This window comes from Macrobrachium nipponense, chromosome 7 (assembly GCF_015104395.2).
Source record: "Macrobrachium nipponense isolate FS-2020 chromosome 7, ASM1510439v2, whole genome shotgun sequence".
NCBI classification, from domain to species: Eukaryota; Metazoa; Arthropoda; class Malacostraca; order Decapoda; family Palaemonidae; genus Macrobrachium; species Macrobrachium nipponense.
This window is the reverse complement of record NC_061109.1, coordinates 47,350,507-47,373,006: the sequence shown is the minus strand read 5'-3', so window position 1 is coordinate 47,373,006 and position 22,500 is coordinate 47,350,507. Positions and strand designations below refer to the sequence as shown.

At 35.8% G+C, this 22,500-nt stretch overlaps 2 protein-coding genes across 2 annotated transcripts in view; both read right to left on the bottom strand.

The window, feature by feature from the left end:
- LOC135217592 (uncharacterized) overlaps window positions 1-8,621 on the bottom strand; it is a 54,179-nt gene extending 45,558 nt beyond the window's left edge. The window contains exons 1-7 of the mRNA XM_064253556.1: window positions 8,579-8,621; window positions 7,851-7,937; window positions 5,268-5,402; window positions 4,878-4,994; window positions 3,140-3,616; window positions 2,558-2,677; window positions 1,875-2,111 (exon numbers count right to left, since the gene is read on the bottom strand). Coding sequence (XP_064109626.1) covers window positions 1,875-2,111; window positions 2,558-2,677; window positions 3,140-3,616; window positions 4,878-4,994; window positions 5,268-5,402; window positions 7,851-7,934 — 1,170 coding nt within the window. The 5' untranslated portion in view covers window positions 7,935-7,937; window positions 8,579-8,621. The remainder of the gene's footprint in view (window positions 1-1,874; window positions 2,112-2,557; window positions 2,678-3,139; window positions 3,617-4,877; window positions 4,995-5,267; window positions 5,403-7,850; window positions 7,938-8,578) is intronic.
- A 9,998-nt stretch (window positions 8,622-18,619) lies between these two features.
- Window positions 18,620-22,500, bottom strand: part of LOC135217591 (uncharacterized) — a 42,601-nt gene continuing 38,720 nt past the window's right edge. The window contains exons 10-16 of the mRNA XM_064253555.1: window positions 22,393-22,446; window positions 21,687-21,775; window positions 21,086-21,220; window positions 20,601-20,774; window positions 19,968-20,126; window positions 19,342-19,461; window positions 18,620-19,192 (exon numbers count right to left, since the gene is read on the bottom strand). Coding sequence (XP_064109625.1) covers window positions 18,950-19,192; window positions 19,342-19,461; window positions 19,968-20,126; window positions 20,601-20,774; window positions 21,086-21,220; window positions 21,687-21,775; window positions 22,393-22,446 — 974 coding nt within the window. The 3' untranslated portion in view covers window positions 18,620-18,949. The remainder of the gene's footprint in view (window positions 19,193-19,341; window positions 19,462-19,967; window positions 20,127-20,600; window positions 20,775-21,085; window positions 21,221-21,686; window positions 21,776-22,392; window positions 22,447-22,500) is intronic.

The window sequence follows — 22,500 nt, the reverse complement described above, 5'->3', positions numbered from 1 at the left end:
GCCTTGTCCATCATCAGTTGTTTCCGTCATTCTAGGTCAGAAGGCATAAAGTACACCTTTGTTATGGAGAAGTGCTAAAAGACTTTTGCCGTTACCAAAATGAACAGAAATTTATCTAAACCCTTTGGGATGATTCCTATACTTATGAATACACTACACACCATTGTCAATCTGCACCATCATAATGTTGCAACTCACTAGTAATCCCATGTAACCTTAATTTCGAGTGAAGTACTGTACTTAAGTGACCCTCAGTGAAAGCCAGATGTTTTGTGGCACACTAGTTTGTATGGCCAATTTGGCGGCAAGGATATCTTAGTTTAACCAGACCATTTGAGTGGAATAACAGCTCTCCTAGGGCTGGCCCGAAGATTATATATCTTTACATGGTTAGTAACCAATTGATTACCTAGCAACAGGACCTACAGCCTATTGTGGGATCCGAACCACATTATATCGAGAAATTAATATCCAATCACCAGAAACAAATTCTTGCGGTCCCACGTTGGCAGAGCGGGGAATCGAACTCGGGACTACCGAATCGGTAGGCGAGCACGTAACCCATTCGTCCAACGAGGAACTAAGGGTAAGGGACTAGTAACCGCTTCCTGTGAATTGGTGATTTGAAACTTGGAACAGTCTAAAGAGGTCTGGCGTGAATAGCTGTGGGTCACAGTAATGCTTGAGAAACCAAAGTGCTGTGGATTCTGTGGCTTCATGCAGCTTTTCTTCCTATCTTATTCGAATTACCATTTTCTTTTTCTTTTTTTTGTCACTTCAAAAATTAGCGGAAACTTATAAGTAAGTTTTGTGAATTTCGGTCGTGCTTATATTGTACCAAGCACATCGTGTTTCCTTCAGTTTAATTATTTCAAGATTTTGCGGGATGTTGAACGCAAAGTACATTATTTGCTGCCTGTGTGTTAAATACAGAAAATGAGTTAAATATGTGGAAACTGTTGAGTTTTCTGGGTTGTTATTCATTGAAAACAGTGTCAGAGTTAATGGATTCTCATTTCTTAATTTTCCTATGTTCATAACTTTATGGTTAGTTTGCTCTTGCTATTTTATTTACTATGTAATTATTCCGGTTTGAAACATATCTGTGATTAGTTATTTTGAAAATTAATTTATCGCGTTGACGATTTGCTTGTTTTGTAATCCTCGTCGGCTTATAGTCTTAAAATTAGCTTGTTCACTAATTGACAATACTCGAATGCGCATCTTGATCTGGTTTTGTTTTAGCCAGGCACTCTCTATGTGATCAATCTTAGCCATTGATGATGTTGGGGCTTATTGCTCGAAACCGTTTCTCCTCGTGATTCTGCTTTTGTATTTCCGTTTGCTCTTGTGTTTTGCAGTGAGCAGAGCTTGAAATCCTAGAGCGGCGTTTGCAGGTAATCCTGTTGAGAGCATTAGTACAGTCTGAATGCTAGTTGAATCTTCTTGCCATTTGGTGGCATAGCAGATCTCTCGCAAAGCTTGGCACATATGAGGACTTTTTGGGGTTGGGACTCCTGGCTGTGTTTGGAATTTCAGCAGAAAAAAATGATTGGCTGGTGTTTATGTTTAATTTTTTCTTTGATTTTTTTATTTAGATTTCGTAAAATGTGTGGCAGCGCGATTTAGTTCATCGCTACAGGTTCAATAGAAAGAGACATTGAAATGTTAAGTTTTATTATGATAATACATTCTTTGCCCCTACTACTATGGTAGCTATCCAGACATGAAAAATATATGATAAAATTCTACTCTCAGATTAGTATCTGACTAGAAAAGGGAAAATAACTAGAAAACTTTTAACTTGGGTTTCTTTTGTCTTTTCACAATGACTCGAATCGACGAATCGAAGGTGGTTTTGTCGATCTTCAGAGAATTTCTAACTCGTTGAGAGAATCGACCCCAGTGACGATGGCGGCGAGTTTGTTCAGAACTGCGCTTGGGTCGTCCTCGCTCGGGAAGAGCGAGAGGTCGAAGTCTCCGATGTTCCTTCTGAGGTCCTCCTTGAAGCAGGCGTTGGTTCTCGTCTCCTTCTCGCACTCCATCGCCATCAGGAGGCGCTGGAGGTTGAGGGGGAGGGGAGAGCGCTGGGAGTGCAGTGGGAGACAGTACTGGGGGGAGGGGGAAGATACATAGTTCATCGAGCCTTAAACAGGATTTAGAATTTTAGATAAGGTAGGTGAGAATTTTAAACTTATTTTTTTTTAAGACATTGATGTGGAGGAAAAGCGTCATATGTAATTAGAAGAACCCTTCTTTTCATTAAGTTTGACTACTGGGTATATATTATATATATATATATATATATATATATATATATATATATATATATATATATATATATATATATATAATGTATAATATATAGATAGATATAGATATAAATATATAGATAGATAGATATGTTTTGTCCCCCCTAAGACGCCACTAAATAAACTAGTATCACAATTTGATCATCATAAAGTAAAATACTATACGTGCCTGCAAAGAAATGATAAATTTCCACAAACAAAAGTGTTAGTTTGCTGAATGTCAATTTATTAAATGAAACACTTACCGACATATCTCTGCAATAGTAGATGCCGTCAACAAGATTATTCTTAAAATGTTGATTGATGGGTAGAGCAGCATAATGATTGACGAGGTTGTCGACGTTGAGGTTCAGGTATTCGTCAATCTGCCGAGAATAGAAGATAATGTTTCATGTGGTTTTATCAGTTTTGAGCTGATGAGAGGATGTTTGCTGAACAACATTACTACGACGAAAATTATTTCTGTTTTCAAGTTGTGTTATTTTTCAAATGTTTTACGGGAAGTAGTCAACACTTTTTTTTTTTTTTTTTTTTGCTGAGGTATCTTTAGTTAGAATATCAGCCAAATGCTCAAAACAATTTTTTTTCATGTTTTGAATGTATACACGCACATACACACATACATTATAACATTATATATACATACATATATATATATATATATATATATATATATATATATATATATGTAATTTGATAGGTAGATATGTATTATATAAAGTGCTTAAGCTTCTGGAAAGTTAAATATATAAATTAGATGTTAATCAACAAGAGAACTACTAATGTCGTCATCTATGCATACTTTCAGAAGCACTGGTATAACTTACAATTCCAAGTTGATGCAGAGTGCAACTGTAGTTACTGAGGGAAGCTGTGATCTTGTTGACTGAATCCAGCAAGTAATATTTGTCGAAAAACGGTTCTTGCCGTTGCTGTGGTACTTGTGGCAGTGGTGATTGTGGCACTGGTGGTACTTGTGGCACTTGTGTTTGTGGTACTGGTGGCACTGGTGTTTTTGGTACTGGTGGCACTTGCGTTTGTGGTACTGGTGGCACTTGTGTTTTTGGTACTGGTGGCATTTGTGTTTGTGGTACGGGTGGCACTTGTGTTTTTGGTACTGGTGGCATTTGTGTTTGTGGTACTGGTGGCACTTGTGGCACTACCACCTGCTGTGACAACCGTAATCCGAATGGTTCCTCGGTCTGATCATCATATTCATCTTCCTCTCCTTCCTCTTCAGGTGGTAGTTGGGTAGTTGGTACCTCCTTCTCTTCCTCTTCCTCCTCTAGCTGAGCTTGGCGTTTCTATGAAATGCATAGATAAGACGGGGTCACGATTGACACTTTTGTCATTTTCTTTCAAATAAATTATGATACAGAATATTTTTTAAAGTTTATGATACAGAATATTTTGAACAGTTTGTTTTAGAATATTTTGAACAGATTACGATACAGAGCATTTTGAAAAGTTTATGAGACAGAATATTTTGAAAAAGTTTGAGACAATATTTTGAAAAATTAATGATTCAGATTATATTGAACAGTTTATGACAGAATATTTTGAACAGATTATGACAGAATTTTTTAGCAGTTTATGATACAGAATATTTTGAAAAGATTATGGTACAGAATATTATAAAAAGTTTATGATAAAGAATATATGCTGTTCAGAGTTATTAAGCACATTATAACGGGAAGCTTCAGGTATCTGACATTTTAGTAGCGCTTAAATCTTGATTGTTACATCGCTATTTGTCACTGGTTGTTTGTTGTTTAATGTAAAACAAGCGATTAACCGTGCAGTTTTCCGTATGGAATTGTATAGTTTCATGTTGATTCATGCTTGTTATTGTAACGATAGGTAAATATTATACTTCAGGGTCTAACATAGAATATACACTTTGCATTTGAAATCAATCGTGCACAATTTTTTTTTCTTACTATTTGTCGTGATGACATGAGTGGTATAGAGATGAATATCAAAAAATATTATATACCGAGTAGTTTTGGTCTCTTATACGGAAAAAGTGTTTTCTATAGATAAATTTATGCATACATACATATTTACCATGTGTTTGTGTTTACACACGCTCTCTCTCTCTCTCTCTCTCTCTCTCTCTCTCTCTGTATATATATATATATATATATATATATATATATAAATATATATATATATATATGTATATGTATATGTATATATATAATATGTATATTTAGATGCTTGTATGTTTATGTATTCATCGGTATGTGAGTGTGTGTGTGTGTTTTATCATTGAGAGAGAGAGAGAGAGAGAGAGAGAGAGAGAGAGAGAGAGAGAGAAAGAGCAAAATTATATAAATTTTTCGGTATTCGTTCACATGCACATATTTGAACAATTTTTTCCTGCTATAGAATATACTATAATCTTAGATGCTTATATTACGATACCATAGGGCTAAAAATGCTTAATGTAAGAAAAGGGATGAGTAAAACAGGTAATATTTCCAGGACAGTTGAAAGAGGGGGTGATGTGAACATTATGCTCTTGGAAACAGTTCAAGAATAACGTAGTGAAAACTAAAATACCTTTCTGTACTGGAATTGCTGGTAACCATGCGGTACCCCTTGATATTGAGGGTATCCTGGGTGGTGAGATGGGTAAGGCACGTATGAGGACTCGCCTCCATAGTGTCGTGGATATCCCTGTAGTAAAACACAAACAAATAATTGAAGGCTTAAAAGTTGCCTGTCATCAGTAGAGGTAATTACAGTTGGATGTAATCTTATATACAATTAATGGTCTACACGATATAATACGAAGACAATACAATGTTACTTGATAATATAAAGTAGTTTAAGCCTGATAACATAAATGTGATACAGATTTCATTTTTATTAACGTCTTTTGGGGCCAGTTGTAGTAGAGAACAGTTTTACGATATTACACTTTAATGCGAAGCGAAAACTGTTACTTACGACATTCGAAGAATAGATGGAGAAGTCTAGACGGTAAAGGTTGGAGACTGGAAGTTGCAGGCAGTTTCGTTGGGCAATTGCAATTCTCGCCAAATAGTCATAGTAGATGCCTTCCCCGAAGCATTTGGCCATGGTCTTTGGAAATTAGAAAAAGTCTCCTACAATATTTTATTGAATGTGATGCGTCTGTAGCATGTTCCGTCAGTATAGTGCGGGAAGTAATTAATATATATATAGTATATATATATATATATATATATATATATATATATATATATATATGTGTGTGTGTGTGTGTGTGTGTGTGTAGTTATATATCTTTTGGTATATATATATATTATATATATGTATATATTATATATATATATATGTATAATATATATATCTATATATTTATCACTACCTACACTACCTGTCTTTACTTCTACTGGTCTTATATACATCATGTGATGACCTCCCGAGTCGGTGACTCAGCAGTTTAGGCCCGCCTTAATAACGGACTAATTATGCGTGCACTACTTCTTATCAGTAGAACCTTTAGCGGCTCAATGGTTGTCCAGTTAGGTCTTGAAAAGCTCCATTACCGAGACAACTGACCGCCATTAATGGACCTATCAATGGGCAGGCTTCTCAGGGCATTATTATCACAGCGTTTTCAATCCATTCTGTTGAGTATGAGACTAAGCCCTTATATTATATTATATATATGCTAATCCCCTCACTATTATCATATATACTCATGAATAATTACATAAATATAATATATATAAATATATATATATATATATATAACATATATATAATATATTATAATAATTAATATATATATTATAATATATATATAGTACTAAACATAATAAATCGTCCAACTACTGATATATATTTATATATATACATCATATGAGATCCATGCGTGACGAGGGCACGGTGATTACGACACGTGCATAATATATAATAATCTATAATATAACGTAAATATTGACTGGCGCATGGGACACACCGCCGATGTAATAGATGTCAGTGAGGCTCAACTAATATATGGGCAGCTTAATCTCAAATAATATGACATAGAGAAGAACTGTACGGGTATGGCGATCGGAGGAGAAACAGTGAGGTATATCGCGCAATGGATGGCGTCCCACTATCAACCGAGGTTGATATTGCGACGAATGTATAGAGCCATAGCAACAACATCCATGACATACATACATATAAAAGTATAACATTAATACACTCAGCAACACAACACACAAAGGTCATATATAATATATATATAATATTATATATATAATATATAATATATATATATATATATTTATATCTAATATATTTTATAATTATATATAGAATAATTTATAGTACAGAAAGATTACTATGTCATGAGTCAAGTATGGACGTGATTAATATATAGATATAATATATATATATAATATATATAATAGTATATATTAATATACATACATACATACATACATGCATACATACATACATACATACATACATACATACATACATTCATATATGTATACATATAATATATATACACACACATATATATATATATATATATATATATATATATATATATATATATATATATATAAATAGAGGCAAATGCCATGACGGAAAGTGGAAGAACGGAGTGGTGCTAGGACCCTTTCCGAACACAACGGTCCTTGTGTGACTAGACTAGTAAAGGACAGTAATTGAGAAAGGACCTCAGCCAACCATTGCCGTGGTTTCACATTCCTTCGTGGCGTTTTGCCTATATTTTCGTGATTCAGCCATATATAATTATACTATATATATTAGATATACTATATATATATACTATATTATATATATAATATATATGTGTGTGTGTGTATGTGTGTGTATGTATGTATGTATATCACTTATGTATTCGTGGAACAGTTAAATATTGCAGAGATGATTTACAAAATTTATTTTCAGTTTTAAGTTTGGAAGTGTGAGCAATTGAAAATGCAATATCCAGCAAAATGTTCCTGAAAATAGTAGCGATGAAACATTTATGTTTTAAAAGCGTTGAGAAATGAAGCTTGCATGCAGTGTAGGATATGTATTGGAAATGATGGCTGCTTTTATGGGTATCATTTTATAATGGTGACCTGAATTTAGAAGTTCTGGCTTGATGCATATTGTCCGGCCATGTGTCACCGATTGTTGTGTTCTGTTTTATTTGAATAAGAATAATAATAATAATAATAATAATAATAATAATAATAATAATAATAATAATAATAATAATGAGAAATTTAGTGATAATGACAGCACTTCTAAATAATGAGAAATTTAGAGATAGTGACAGCACTTCTATTACTACTGTCAATAATGATAATGATAATTATCATTATTATTATTGGTAATAGTAATATAAGTGCTGTCACTATCACTTAATTTCTCATTATATTATAATTGAATGATAAAGTGTTACAGTGGAAAGGAGTATGGAAATGAGTAAAGTAATAACAAATGATGATGGAAATGGCAATGATGAAAAAGAAAAGTAGCTAATGATAATGAGAGACAGAAGAAAAATGATTAACAAACGTCTTGACTGACCTTCGTGAAACCGTACTTCTCGTAGAAGCCATCTTGGGCCACGACGACGGCGGCCGCCAGAGAGAGCAGCGTCACGGCGTACATTATCTGAAGTCAAGTTAAATATATATTTAATTTGCATATATTACGTAATCTGCTAGATATATTTATTCTGGAAGGGGAAAGTCATTAAGGGCAGCGTCTTCTCAGTCGGCAAAAATGCCCAATTTTTATTTATGTATTTAGTTTTATTTATTTATTTATTTATTTATTTATTTATTTATTTATTTATTTATTTATTTTTTATTGTGAAGTTTGATTTTTACATATATCTGCTGTTAAGGTATAAATGCGTTTTTATACTTGTGAATAAGTTGAGGCCAATTAGGTAATATCTGGATTTCTGAAAATTATTAATTCAGTATCATTTTTATAAATCATATCTAGTGTTCTGAATGTTAATACGTTCGGGACCAAGTACATAATTCTGACAATATCTGAGGATCAGCTGATTATTAGATTGAATATATCCGTACAAAATTGAAACATCTGGATCGAAAAATCTGTATAATATACGAGGTATCAACAACACAGTAATCAAATGATCATGTATATAATTTAATCGTTGAACGTCGAAACGTTTATGCGTAATATACCAACATTTCTGATATTCAAATAATATTGTAATAAGTGTTTAATACAAAGTTCAACCTCTCGCCATCTCCTAGTCTTGAGAGCAGCTTACTTACCTGCCTGTAGGTGTTATGACCAGTTAAGAGGTAAGGAGATGGGTCTGTCGCCTCCTTTTATACACAGGCCGCTAAGTCTATTAGGACTACGGCGTCCTCCCGCCCACCCTGTACGTCGTTATCCCGTAAACAAAGACGCAGTCCAAGGGCGATTATGATAATTAAAATATGCTAAATGCCATTCCGCTTCCATGAGTCTTCTGCCTTCGGGGGGACATTCTTCTTCTTCTTCTTCTTCTTCTTCTTCTTCTTCTTCTTCTTCTTCTTCTCTCTCTCTCTCTCTCTCTCTCTCTCTCTCTCAGCAAATAGGTAGTCTTCGAATTCTGTTGCCATTGGTCTTCTGCCTTCTGGAGACAGTCTCTCTTCTCTCTCTCTCTCTCTCTCTCTCTCTCTCTCTCTCTCCAAGACTGATGTTGGTCTTTGAATTAGATGTGCAGTCTTTGAATTTATAGATATCTACATTGGGGTCATTTTCAGATGCTATATTTACCATTGCAACCATATATTTAGCCTTTAATCTGATTTTTCATGTCTCTTACAGTCGTCACCGAGCTAATTAATCCTCAACGTTAGTAAATCTTTGTCTTTTATGCATTATCATCTTGGTATTTAATTTACCACTAAAAGTTTCTTGGAACTGAATTTTATCCTTTAGTAGATAATTATTATAAACTGGTTTGCGTCATTACTGACTATTATTATATGGGCGTAACGTCTTGTGCTAAAAGATAGGATTTCTGGGGAGTTTGAGTAATTTGCACGAATAGGTCACTCACATCCATACTCAAGGAGAGTGATTTGCTTGTGGCTTTCAAGGAATTGTCCCCAAAAATGATCATCGTGCGGAACTACGAATTCTTGTTTAGATAATTACTCTTGGTTTGAATAATTTGCTGGCGATCACCAGTTAACATCATGCAGTTTTCTTGCTGGGAAAATATTGGAATTAATGATAATCATAGTTATTCTTGTTAACTTTACTGTTATTTTTTTTTATTATTTTACTTACAAATTGTATAGATAAATATAGCGTATAAATAAATTTTGTACATCTATTTCTGTTGTCACTTCTATGAATGTTAGCAAAATAATTCTGAACTTTCGTGAATTCGAGTGAGTATTGAAGGTTCCTGGTATCCATTTGACATGCTAACATTTAAGTAGAACCAGTTTTTCTATCCTCGGTCAATTAACGTTATAATTTGATTACTGGCGTCCCTTTCCAGTAGAATTACTGCAATTAACTCTTAAAGTGGTGCGATTCTTTTTTTTTCTAGAATGCGAGAAGAAAAATTTAATTAGGAGTGGCGATGAGGTTAATTTTCTTAAGTCCTAAAATTCAGAGGCGTGCGTCCGATATTGCTTTTACTTTTTTTTTCTGTGGTCCACCTTGACAGTATATGGTTTCCTTTTTTTCTGATTGCAATGCATTAGGATTAGATGATACAGGACAAACAATCTTCGTCTAATTTTTATACATTTATCTTCAGTGGTATGTATGTTGATGTTCCGTTGATACAGATTGTTTCATTATATGGATAATGACATCTGCAGTTGTAGCAGTACAAGTAATTATAGACTATCATTTTATGTTGATTTAAATTGCATTCCCTTGCTATGAGCATGATATCATTTACGTAACTCGGCCATCATGTGCTTTATTTTATGAAGACCTTGTTAGAAAGTTTGAGAAACAATTTTCCATCCAAAAAACTAGAAAGTACAAACATTCAATGTTTTGACCAAGCTTGACCCATGTCTCTTGCTGTGGACATCTCGAAATGTTGGTGTTTTACCTCAAAATTACAACACGCAGAGAACTTGTCGTCCCTAACACCGGTATTCATGTCATCCCTTATTCATCCTTCAAATAATTTTTTATGCAAAGGCCAAACAAACTTCACTGTCGTTTTCCACTTGAAGGGGCTATGATCCCTCAACCGTCTCCTGTTCCCTGATCCGTGTATGCTGCGTAAATCCATAGGTTAAACGCCTCTCAAGAATGTCTTGGGGCGACAGGATGTGAGGATCTGCCTAAAATTCCTGACAAGCAAAGAGCGAAGAGGTACTTCACCATACAGGGTTAATTGATCTTTATGTGTGGTTGTCAGGCATACGATCTTCTTTCTGGTTGTTTCCCGTAGGGGAGTAGTGTAGTCAGTCCACCTCACGCGCTGCGCTGTAGGCACTACTTAAGGTTCTTTGCAGCGTCCTATCGGCCCCAAGCTATAATCCCTTCTATTCCTTTTACTGTACCTCTTTTCATATTCTTTCTTCCTTCGTACTTTCCACCTTCTCCTAACAATTATTTCACAGTGCAACTGCCAGGTTTTCTTCGTGTGGAAAATGTTTTGTTTTTGTATGCCTAGGTAAGCTAACACATTTTAGTATAATTTGCATATTTTGCTGAATAAATCATTTACCTTTTATAATTAAAAAAAAATGGACTTATATATTTAGACCAAACGTGACCATTTTTTTCCTCACGCAGGCAAAATATTTGCACGTTAATAGTAATATTATAGTCATTGCTATTTTTATTTTCATATATAGTTGATACATTTCGCAAAATTCTGGATTTTTGCATAAAGGGCTGTAGAAACACATTCCATATCTGACCTACGACAAGGCGGTTATGTTTTTAGTCCGGTTTGGATATTTTTTTAGGTGGGTTTGTCTATTTGTTTGTCTGTTTATTAGCTGGATTTTAAGCAGAATATTATTTTGGGTGAACTTTTACGGTAGATGGACTTCGTGACTGGTAACATGTAATTAGATTTTGGGGAAGATCCGGATGTGGACAAGGGGCCTTTTGAGAAGAGAGTTGCGAACTCTACGGTCTTCGCGAAGGTTTGCGGTCTCCGAACGCTATTGTTATAACATAGTAGTTCTCACAATGCGAATTATGGGTACTCAAAAATTACCTTTGCGTTTTGTGTACTCTACTTTGATTTGGAATTTAATGGCGATAGTGTCCAGTTTTCCAAGGGTCTTGTAAGCATTAGGGAGATGAAAGGGATTGGATAGGTCCGTGCATCCAAGAGGAAGATGATCGTGGGTGTTTAGGGTTAACTAAATAAAAGGGGGTGAGAAATTTGGGTCAAACTTTATTTGAAATCTTGAAAAACCAAATTAGGGCCATCAGAGTTATCAGCCATATGCATTTTTAGACTCAATAATAAGTTCGTAATCTGATTATTTTTATTAGATTGGAAGTGGCTAATATGATAGGTTGATGAAAAACTGAATTTAGAGCCAGCTGCAGATAAATCCTCTTGGGTTGAGTTGGAGCAGAACGCGAGGTCGACAACAGTAGTTGAGAGGAGGAAAGCTTGAGTGTGCTAATATTCTTGCAGGTTTTCGTCAAAGCGAGGAGGAAACCCTTAGGATGTTAAGAAGCCATGCTATTATATTTCTCTGCACAAAGAGGCTGTGACCGTATGAGCTTTTCCTTTGCAGCAGTGATTCTGCGCAGTTCAGACGTTAACAAAATTAAGAATGGAGTAGGATTGCAACGTATGACTGATTTTGTTTATCACTTGATTAGTTTCTGAAGCAGAAGCACAAAAGTCATCGCCAGAAGGAGGATCAGGGTTAAAGATGCATCTGTCTCACTGATCTCGGTTAAAGTGCCTTGAAAGTAAAGCAACAAAGGTTAATGGAGGGGAGATAATATTTAGTGTGACAGCAGCAGTGTTGGGCTCAGAGAAGCGTAGGTGTATTAAGAGTGCTTTCTTACTTACAGACAAAAAAAAAACGCCCAAAAAAATAATTATATTAAAATACAAGCTGCTTCTTGGTCAGTGAGGTCATTTCTCTCTGGGATTTAAGTTGGCTGGTTGGTAATGTTTGTTAGATTGATGAGGTATGAAAAAACTGAAAGATTCCCCTCGATCACGTTCATTCTTTACATATTAAAGATTACATCTTTACTCAAAAATCTCCAGCTTGAGTTAAATGAGGGTCAGTGACCAAAGACTTCGAAAACTCCTCGACAATCGGCTAGTTTTGAACAAGGAGTCATGTTCGCGAGATTTATAGGGAGAGTAACAAATGCGACGAAAAGTGGTAGTTGTAAGTTTATTTCGAAGAATAGCATACAAATTTTGGAAATAGAGTCTTAAGAAAAGGGCGTCGGAACAAATTGGTGTACATGCAGACCAGAACACAAACGATCGAGGAGATTTTGTCGAGATACGAACAGAATCAGCAGACTTACAATTGGCAGTTGTATTTCAAGGTGAAGGTGATTAGTTACGAGACGATGAAGGGTAGTGTTCAAGAAAGAATAGTGGAGGAAGTCCGTGTATTTTTTATTGCATAACGATGAAAAAGACTATCCTATCTAAATGGCAACAGAAAAGGAAAGGAATCGGATGTAGGAAGATTTTTGAAAAATTAGGCGGTGTGCGTCTTATACCTCAAATTAAAGGACTTATTGTTTCTATTCCAGTGTTTCCTTCAAAAACCACTTTTTCCTAGTCCCAGAAACAATTTAAGGCTCTTTATTTTCCTTACGTATACAAACAATTGTATAATAATTCAGTGCATTGAACAGTGATGTTTAGTGGGCCCTGGCAGTTAAGGGGTGAGGATGCATGCCTCACCTGAGAAAGGTCTTGGAGTCTGTTGCCGAATGAGTCCAACGCTTTAGGCAAGCCACCCGTTCCTTTGAATCGCATTGTGCCCCGTGTTGACCCAACCAGTGAATTGGGCACCTCCCAGTTGACTGGGGTCGTTCGTGGCCTGGTCAGACAAAAAGATCCCAAAAGATTTGTTGAGGACCGGCTGGGAAACGTAAGGAGACGCCACCTTTCAAGGTAAAAGGTGTGGTAAAGAAAAGTGTATAGAGTACGTTTCTGTTATTTTTAGCGAAAAGGAAAAATGAGAACAGGACTTATGGAGATATTCAGCAGTGCCCAACTCTTGTGATTTGTTGCAACCGTATAACATTCAATCTGCGACGGACTGAAAATACGATGTGTACGCCTTTTAAAATCTTTGCTGTAGCGAAGAATGTTGCCCGTAGACTCATCCCCCTCTGGACTGTAATCTGTAAAGCTGCTTTGCTCCATAACAGAACACCTGTGTCTCCCCGGGCTCATAGAACGACTTAGTCCACGCTTAGTCTCTCCCCTTCTCGGTGCTGTCTTCCTGGGGGAAGAAGAAGAAGAAGTAGTGCGGATTAATTCGGTTGGATTGGTCGGAGCCGCGTTTCCCTAAGATGGCACTTTCATTTCGTCTGCCCCGAGCTCAGTCCCCCGACGCTGAGGAGGACGACCAGTGTCGTTTTCCACCGGGGAAGACTGCTTCGTCATTATCATCATCCTGTATAATCATCATCATCCTTGATAATCATCATCATTATCCTTTACAGTCATCATCATCATCATCATCCTTTATAAGCATCATTATCATCTTTTGTTTTTATAATCATCGTCATAATCCTTTGCAATCATCATCATAATCCTTTACAATCATCATCATCTTTTATAATCATCATCATCCTTTACAAACAACATCACCCTTTATAATCATCATTATCATCTTTTATTTTTATAATCATCGTCATAATCCTTTGCAATCATCATCATCATAATCCTTTACAATCATCATCATCTTTTATAATCATCATCATCCTTTACAATCAACATCATCCTTTATTATCATCATTATCTTCGTCTTTTATAATCATCATCATAATCCTTTACAACCGTCAGCATCATCGTCTTTTATAATCATCATCATTATCCTCCTGTACAGTCATCATTATCATCATCATCCTTTATAATCATCATCATCCGCGTTGTGGCCCCTTGATGAAATCTGGATGAAGGTTTTCCCCATGTAGTACGGCGGTCAACAAAAAGGGGTTTAATTAATAAGCTATTCACTTTGCAGCAGCGAGGGACTTGTGTCTGTGTCCCTATCCGGACTCAAGGCTTTTCGAATATGGCGTGATATATTTTATTGGAATAAGGATCATGAGGGATTGTTAACGCTTTTCAATGGTGAAGCATTTACCTCTGTAGTTGAAAGGGACTTGATGTTGACGCTTGTGTGCGTTTATGCAAGTTCCAAATGTATATCATTACTGGTTGTGTTTTATTTATTATTCGAATATTCATTGTAAGTTTTAAAAGAGAGAGAGAGAGAGAGAGAGAGAGAGAGAGAGAGAGAGAGAGAGAGAGTTTGTTAAGCTGTGGACGTTTGTTTTATTGCTAAAAGACCCCCTTACGCCATACGCCAAATTTAGCTAGTAGATGACAAATAATAATTTGACGGCATTGCTGTAAATTGTTTATTTCAACGCGCATGTTAGATAATTACATTTTTCAAGTTATTTTCTTCACGTCGCCACATGAATTATTGAATATGTTATGCAAAACTGTTAACCTTACTCAACGCAAATATAACCAATAGGAAAAGATCGGTTCTAAGCGTTCTTGAGGTTTATATAAGGAACGTTCAATTTCAGTAAATATCGTAGGAGACACACTGGCCCCTGTGGACATTGCTACTTAGCAAATGACGCAGCCAGTTATTAATGAACCTCATTAAGTATGCTGTTATAACTTAACCGAGAGACGGTGAGACGTATTATTCCAGTGCCGTCTTGTTCGTAATGCTATTCCAAGGGACCTTGAAAACACTCACCGCTATTACTCAGCTACGCATATGTAGGTGTTCGTAGAAAATCGCCTAGATAATACCAGAATTTTTATGAGTCAAACCTTTTCATTTTATAGTCTAATAATCAGACTTAGAGAGAGAGAGAGAGAGAGAGAGAGAGAGAGAGTACCTAACAACCAGTTCAAACAATCGCAGAAAAGCGGAAAGATCTAAATTACGGGAAAAGGTACATAAATACAAGACTTCTGGTTATTAATGACTACTAAGTGTTTTGTGAGGTATGTTTCTCCGACAGCTCGTCTGCCGTTTTTGTGGTTTATTTAATATTATTGTTATTATTTTCCTCATATTCATTTTTTTTATTAGGCGAATGGCCGCCTTATTAGCTATGAACGTTGAAGGTCGTTGGCTGATTAACTTAATTATGATTTGTCTATATTCCGGCTGCGTTTTACGGCTTAACTGTTTTAATTTTATTTTCCTCTACTTTTATACTTCCCTTGAGGTTCATGTCATTGCCAAAGTTGTAATTATTATCGTTTTGATAATTATTATTAATAATGACATCGCTCAAATTTATCATGAAATCATTTTACATGATTATTGTAAATAATATTCGGTAACGAAGCTTTCATTTTATATATACATTTACAACTTGTATGATTGTTATTATTATTATATTAATGGTTAAAATAAAAGTATTTTTACGCTCTTTTATATCCGATTTCTAGCTCTCAAGGTTAACGGATTTTTATCCTTCCTGTTGTTTGGTTCGGGGCTTTCTTCTGGGAATGAGTGACAATTTTGAATTCCATCCCTAACTTTGTGCTTGAATAAGTTCGAAGATAGAGCGTTGAAATTCCCACCAAAGTAGGACACTAATGGGGAGTGAAAGTTCCCAAGCATTGCATGCATCACTGCACGCCCTACTCCCGTCATCCAAAATAAAAAAGAAATATACTATTCATGTCAACCATATAAGTCGTTTATTGTGTTTCTCTTGATTTTTATAGATATTGGCCTATTTTTTAGTATACATAATTGGAAGATTTCATATGTCCAATTGTTTAAGATTATCTTATGGAAAAAGGAGCTGTTCCGCCAAAAACTTGTAAAGTGGTCGAAGTTTCCTTAATGCTTAAATCTGTAAATGTTTGAGCTTGAAATTTTCAGAAATGCTCCTGCAAATAAATAATTATAATAATAATTGTTTATAATTATTATTATTATTTTTATTATTATTATTATTATTTTTTTTTTTTTTTTTTTTTTTTTGCTCTGTCACAGTCCCTCCAATTGGACTGGGTGGTATTTATAGTGTGGGGTTCCGGGTTGCATCCTGCCATCCTTAGGAGTCCCATCACTTTTCTTACTATGTGCGCCGTTTCTAGGAAATCACACTCTTCTGCATGAGCCTGGAGCTACTTCAGTCTCTAGTTTTTCTAGATTCCTTTTCAGGGATCTTGGGATTGTGCCTAGTGCTCCTATGATTATGGGTACGATTTCCACTGGCATATCCCATTTCCTTCTTATTTCTATTTTCAGATCTTGATACTTATCCATTTTTTCTCTCTCTTTTCTCTTCAACTCTGGTGTCCCATGGTATTGCGACATCAATGAGTGATACTTTCTTCTTGATTTTGTCAATCAACGTCACGTCTGGTCATTTGCACGTATCACCCTATCGTCTGATACCATAGTCCCCAGAGGATCTTTGCCTGATCGTTTTTTCTATCACCTCCGATTATTATTGATTATTATTATTATTATTATTATTATTATATTTATTATTATTATTATTATTATTATTATTATTTTCTATCATTTGAGTTACGTCAGAAAATTGAGTTAATTCTCATTCCTCCCATTTAAAGCTTTAACCTTCGTAGTTTAAAATGTTTCATATTTGGTGGTCCATTTTCCTTTGTTATATTCTTTGACAGGACTGAAAGAAGAGTAATGTCTCTCCCTTGAGCCACTTCCCCTAAGAATGATTTCACATGGTCATTCTGTGGAAATCGGAGCTAAACGTATTTTTTTTCTTCTTTTTATTATTGTTTTCCCTCTACTGTAGCCTTTGGAATTCCTTCCTCGCTTTGTTGTATTAGGTTAGTCATCACTTCCGGGGCAGACACAAGTTTTATCTCTCCCTGTTTTCCATCAGGTTTGGCCTTCATAAGAATGTTAGGTTACTCACTCCTTCGGGCTAAACATACATAAAAAAGTTTAGATATATCGAAAACGCATTCATACTCAACGCCCTTAGTGCGTCAAAATCTTGTTCATCGTCCATATTCATACTTCGCCTGTGGAAGTATCATGAATAGCATTAAGAGCAAAATAATGGGGATATTTTTTTGCAAAAAATAATTGGCTATTGTCCTCGGACACGGGCGCACTTCTGAAGAAGTATCGCCAGTTTTCTGGGAATGTATCAGATGAATTTACGTTCCACAACTTTATTTTAAGGATTTGGTTATTATCCTGTAAAAATGCGATAGTTGTAGACTTATAAAGGATCCGCCTTCAATATAGTTGTAGACTGATAAAGGATCCGCCTTTAATATAGTTGTAGACTGATAAGGGATCCGTCTTCAATATAGTTGTAGACATATAAATGATCCGCCCTTCAATATATTCAGGTTTGCCTCCATGATTATTTCAGTATGAGAATTCCTCCTTGCTTTTTCTTACCATTAAATTGTTTGCATTACCAGCTAGATACCAGGAAAAATAAAAGGAAGTATTAAAAATAAAATAAAATATCTAAATTATCAGGTAGGGCTATTGCATAGGATACAGTTCCTTGCACTGACAAAGGATGCCTCAGAAAATAACCGGTTCTCATATCTTTAACTGCAGCCCAGAGATCAATCTACAACTTAGCTTCTGGGTATCCTCAAGCAATTAATCAATATTTTATTATGTCCATTGTCATATGAAGTATTTAGAGTGAAAACGTGGAAAGTAGTAAAATGTACGTGAAGGTAAAAGTTGATTCCAGTCTATTCTCGTCGTCTAGAAAACTAGGTTTTCGTTGCGAGGTAGTCACTGAATTTATGGGGATTTATTTGACTTATCCCATAGATGAGGTCACCGAAAATATGCGCATTGTATCCGCTATCTTCCATAATAATGATTAGTCTGTGGAATGGAAGACAAACATGGGACGTCTGTAAGTTATGGGTGCTTGCCTAGTCGGTTTATAGGACGTAGGACGTTCAGACCCCTCGCGTTCTGAAAGTGCTATTACATACACCGATGATGTTTCCCAAAGCTAGGAGGATATACGGCACCTCTGAGTAATAGGTGTTTCAGGAATTTGTATGATAAAATCCGTATTACATTTGTAATTTTTTCCAGTTTGGCATCTGCCTATTTTTGATGGAGGTAATTGAAATTTAGGAGTTTTAATGCTCTGATAAACATATATTGCCAAGGTTAATACTTTAAATCACCAAGCATTCTCTGAAACCATAACAAGAATATTTCTATTAGATTGCAAACACGTAATATATAGCCATACAAAAATATAAAATTTATTTTACTATATACGAAGGCAATGGCGTGTTCGTATTCTAGATACGAGACTAGGTTGCCAGACTAGGTGATAGTCTTCAGGGTAGAATACACGTTTAGCTGTATATTTTCTGGTCTCGACGACACATCAGCTGGACACTTTTCTGTAGAGGGGGCCGTATACTGAAGGAAGCTTGGAAAGAATCCGCAATACTCTACTTAGAGAATTTGCAGCTCGTTGAGTGAATCTGCTTCCATGACAATGGCGGATAGTTTGTTTATTTTGCTCTCTTTGGTATCATCTTTGGGGAAGAGTGACAGATCGAAGTCGTCGATGTTTTTCCTGATGTCCTCCTTGAAGCAGGCATCTGTTCTGATCTCTTTTTCGCATTTCATGGCCATCAAGAGGCGTTGGAGGTTGAGAGGGAGGGGAGACTTGAGCCTATCCAGTGGCAGGCAGTACTGGAAGGAAAGTAGAGAATTAGAATATGAAATGACCTTTGTAAACCTGGCCTAATTCGAAACCTATTATTAGATTAGATTAGATGACAATTTCGTAAAATAGAAGGTAAAAGGCAAGAATTTCCAAGTTTTAGTTATCTTTCACTTACAGTCAAGTCCCTGCAGTAATAAATGCCAACAGCGAGATCTTTCTTCAGCTCTTCGCTGATTGGCGCATGCTGGAATTGTGTGACATAGTGGTCAACATCGAGGTTGAGGTATCCGTCAATCTGAGAAAATAACAAACAAACGAGCGTTAAATGGGGCAGAATAAGCCTGCCTTTCAATTGGTAGGGACAGGAGCACTAGTTGAAATGTACAGGAAGTATAAGAAAATTAATTCAAGCAGTAACAAAAGAATAATGCAGACCCATAGCTGTTGTCTGTTTAAAAGAGAATAAGAAGGCTTCTTGCTTTTCAATTTCGTCCTTGTTTTAAAAGTCTATTCAAAATTTTTACAGCCATTTAATTAATACAAAGATAACAGAATTGATTGGAATTGGAAAAGATAAATGAAATGTTTTGATGGCAGAATACGTTGAGAAATTTAGGGTACAGCACTTCTATTTTGTCATATTGCTTGCAGTTATGTATAGATTCACTTCATGCAAACCTCCTCCCCACCTCCCCTTCTTCTTATTCATGTTTTCATGATTCACTTATATTATGGGAAAAAGGTGATTACTCAAAATATTTTCAACTCCAGATTGTAAAGAGTAACAGACCAGTAACTTACCAGTCCAATTTGGTTGAGGACGCAAGTGTAGTTGCTGAGGGATGCGGTGATTTTGTTAACAGCGTCCAGGAGATAATATTTATCGAAGAAAGGCTTCTTTGGTGGCGGCACTGTCACTGCCGAGGGCGTAGAGGCTTTAGGGGCTTCAGAGTCGCGTTTCTGTAAGATGGATGAGGTTTTATTGAACGAAGTTTCTTCTCGGACCAAACTCTCTTCAAAACTGGATCACTCGGATTTGGAATTTACTTAAAGTTTGGTCACTTTTTTAAACAATTCCTTTGTTATTGCCCGTTTTAATAACTTACTAATCCGCAGCCATTTTAAAACATGTCATAACTGTATACGATTGATCTGACTCAGCTACAATATACGTGGTATTTAGGTTCTTTTTCTAGTTAATTGAGATAAGTGCAATACGACTGTATCCTTTTTACCGTTCTTATGCTCATGCGAATATCTTTACAAAACTAAGAAATATAAAAGTATTTTTATTTTTGTATTATTAAAAGTCCCTTTTATTTCAAACAAGTTAAATGTCCACGCTTTTCCTTGGTTAGATTATTTTCCTGCGTATTTACATTGTGAAAACACCCTATAAACTTAAGCGAATAAATATGTAATTAATTTCGTTACCTGGACGTAGTGGTACTGAGGAACCCCCTGTGGTATCGGTCGCGGTTTTGGGTACGTTGGTGGTACATTGGGGTATTGTGGGAAATTTAGGGGTACCTGGGGGTACTGAGGATAACCTTGTGGCGCACCGTATCCTATGTTATTGGTAGGTGGTGGGATGTACTGGGGATATCCCTGAAAATAAAATTCATTTAGAATATTGTGGAATTAAAAAAATGAAAGACTTTTGAAAAAGCCGTATTTTTAGGTTTCATTTGAAATAATTTGACGTTGGAAATATTGTTTCTTGTTTCTTTCAATATTACACTGAATTTACTTTCAAAGTAAGGTATTAAGGTTGTTCACGAGCAGTAAATTCGTGATAGGCAGCGAACATGTGGCTCTGAATGGTCACCTTTCTGTAATTAATGTGATTCGTTAATGTTACTGAAATACTTTGGTGCATTGATATTATTATTTCCGGGGAAATAACAGATTAAACTTACAGGTTGATGTCCGAAGGGTGGGTAACCGATGCTCCCGAGACTGGACACCGGAAGTTGCTGGCACTCTTTTTGAGCGGCACTAACTAGTGCTAGATAGGTGTAGTACACGTCTTCCCCGAAGCAGTTTGCCATGACCTGGTTAGGAATTTTGAGCACATTGAATTTCGTGATATAATATGAAGAAACTCCATTGGATGCTTAAGAAATGAGATTTCAAAGGAGATTATAAGTGAAAGAAATTACACTAGAAATGAACTAGTTGGGTTTATTGCATTGTTGATTTGCGAAACCCGCCCCCACCACCACCACAAAAAAAAAAAAAAAAAAAAAAAAAAAAACACGCTATATCACACTTGGATCAGGAATAGTTTTGATACAGCACCCTATAATATGAGAAACATCTTTTTCATAACTAATAAGGCACCACAGTAACCGTGAATTATGAGACTTATTTATTGGCGTTAACATAATTTCACTCAAAATCAGGAAGAATTTGATGATCTCGTGTAATATCCTTTGTGAATAGAAGGAAGATTATTTGTTTCAGCTAATACTAATATCAGCCATTCTTTCTTGTCAGCACCGAGGCACCGACACTTACCTTCGTGAATGTGTACTTCTCAAAGAAATCGTTTTGGCCCATGGCGATAGCCGCCAGTGGCAGCAGGATCACGGCTCGATACATTTTCCCTGAGAAAGAGAGAAAGATGAAGTAAATATTTAGTGTATTTTGCGTTATGTTGGCTCTATAATACATGATTGTATTTCCCATTCCCTGAAAACATTTACAGATTCATTGTGTGCGATGACGTACTTCGAGAGAGCTGATGAAATGCGTTTCTTATAGGAGAAAGCATTGATCGGTATAAGAAAAAATGAGCGTGAATTTGGATATATTTAATCTTTTGAGTTCTGGAACCCTTAAACGCTTTGATTTACTTTGCATTTTGAAGAGAAAAACTTGTAAGGCGTACACTGTGTTGCCAACTGGAATAACACTGACACTCACTTAAATTACCACCAGTAAATGAGAAATCATCTGCAAAAAAAATAAAATAAAGAAATAAATAAAAAGCATGTATTCTCACAATAACGAAGCTCTGAACTACGAAAATCACTCAAGGGACTAAAAATAGAAATTCACAAAGGACTGACGTCATTAATGTACGAATTCATCGATGACAACGCAAAAAAAAAAAAAAAAAAAAAAAAAAAAAAAATCGGCAAAAGCCCGATTTCGTCGATGTGCGAAACGCTCACGGGACAAAATGCTCCAATATCTCGATTAGTTTCCTTTCAACACTCACTTGCTCTTACCGTTTGTCCGATGCGCTGGACAATTTGTGACACCAAGAGAGGCCCTTATTGCCTTTTATATACACGTGTGCGCGCGCTGACTTCGCTCATGGCTGTCC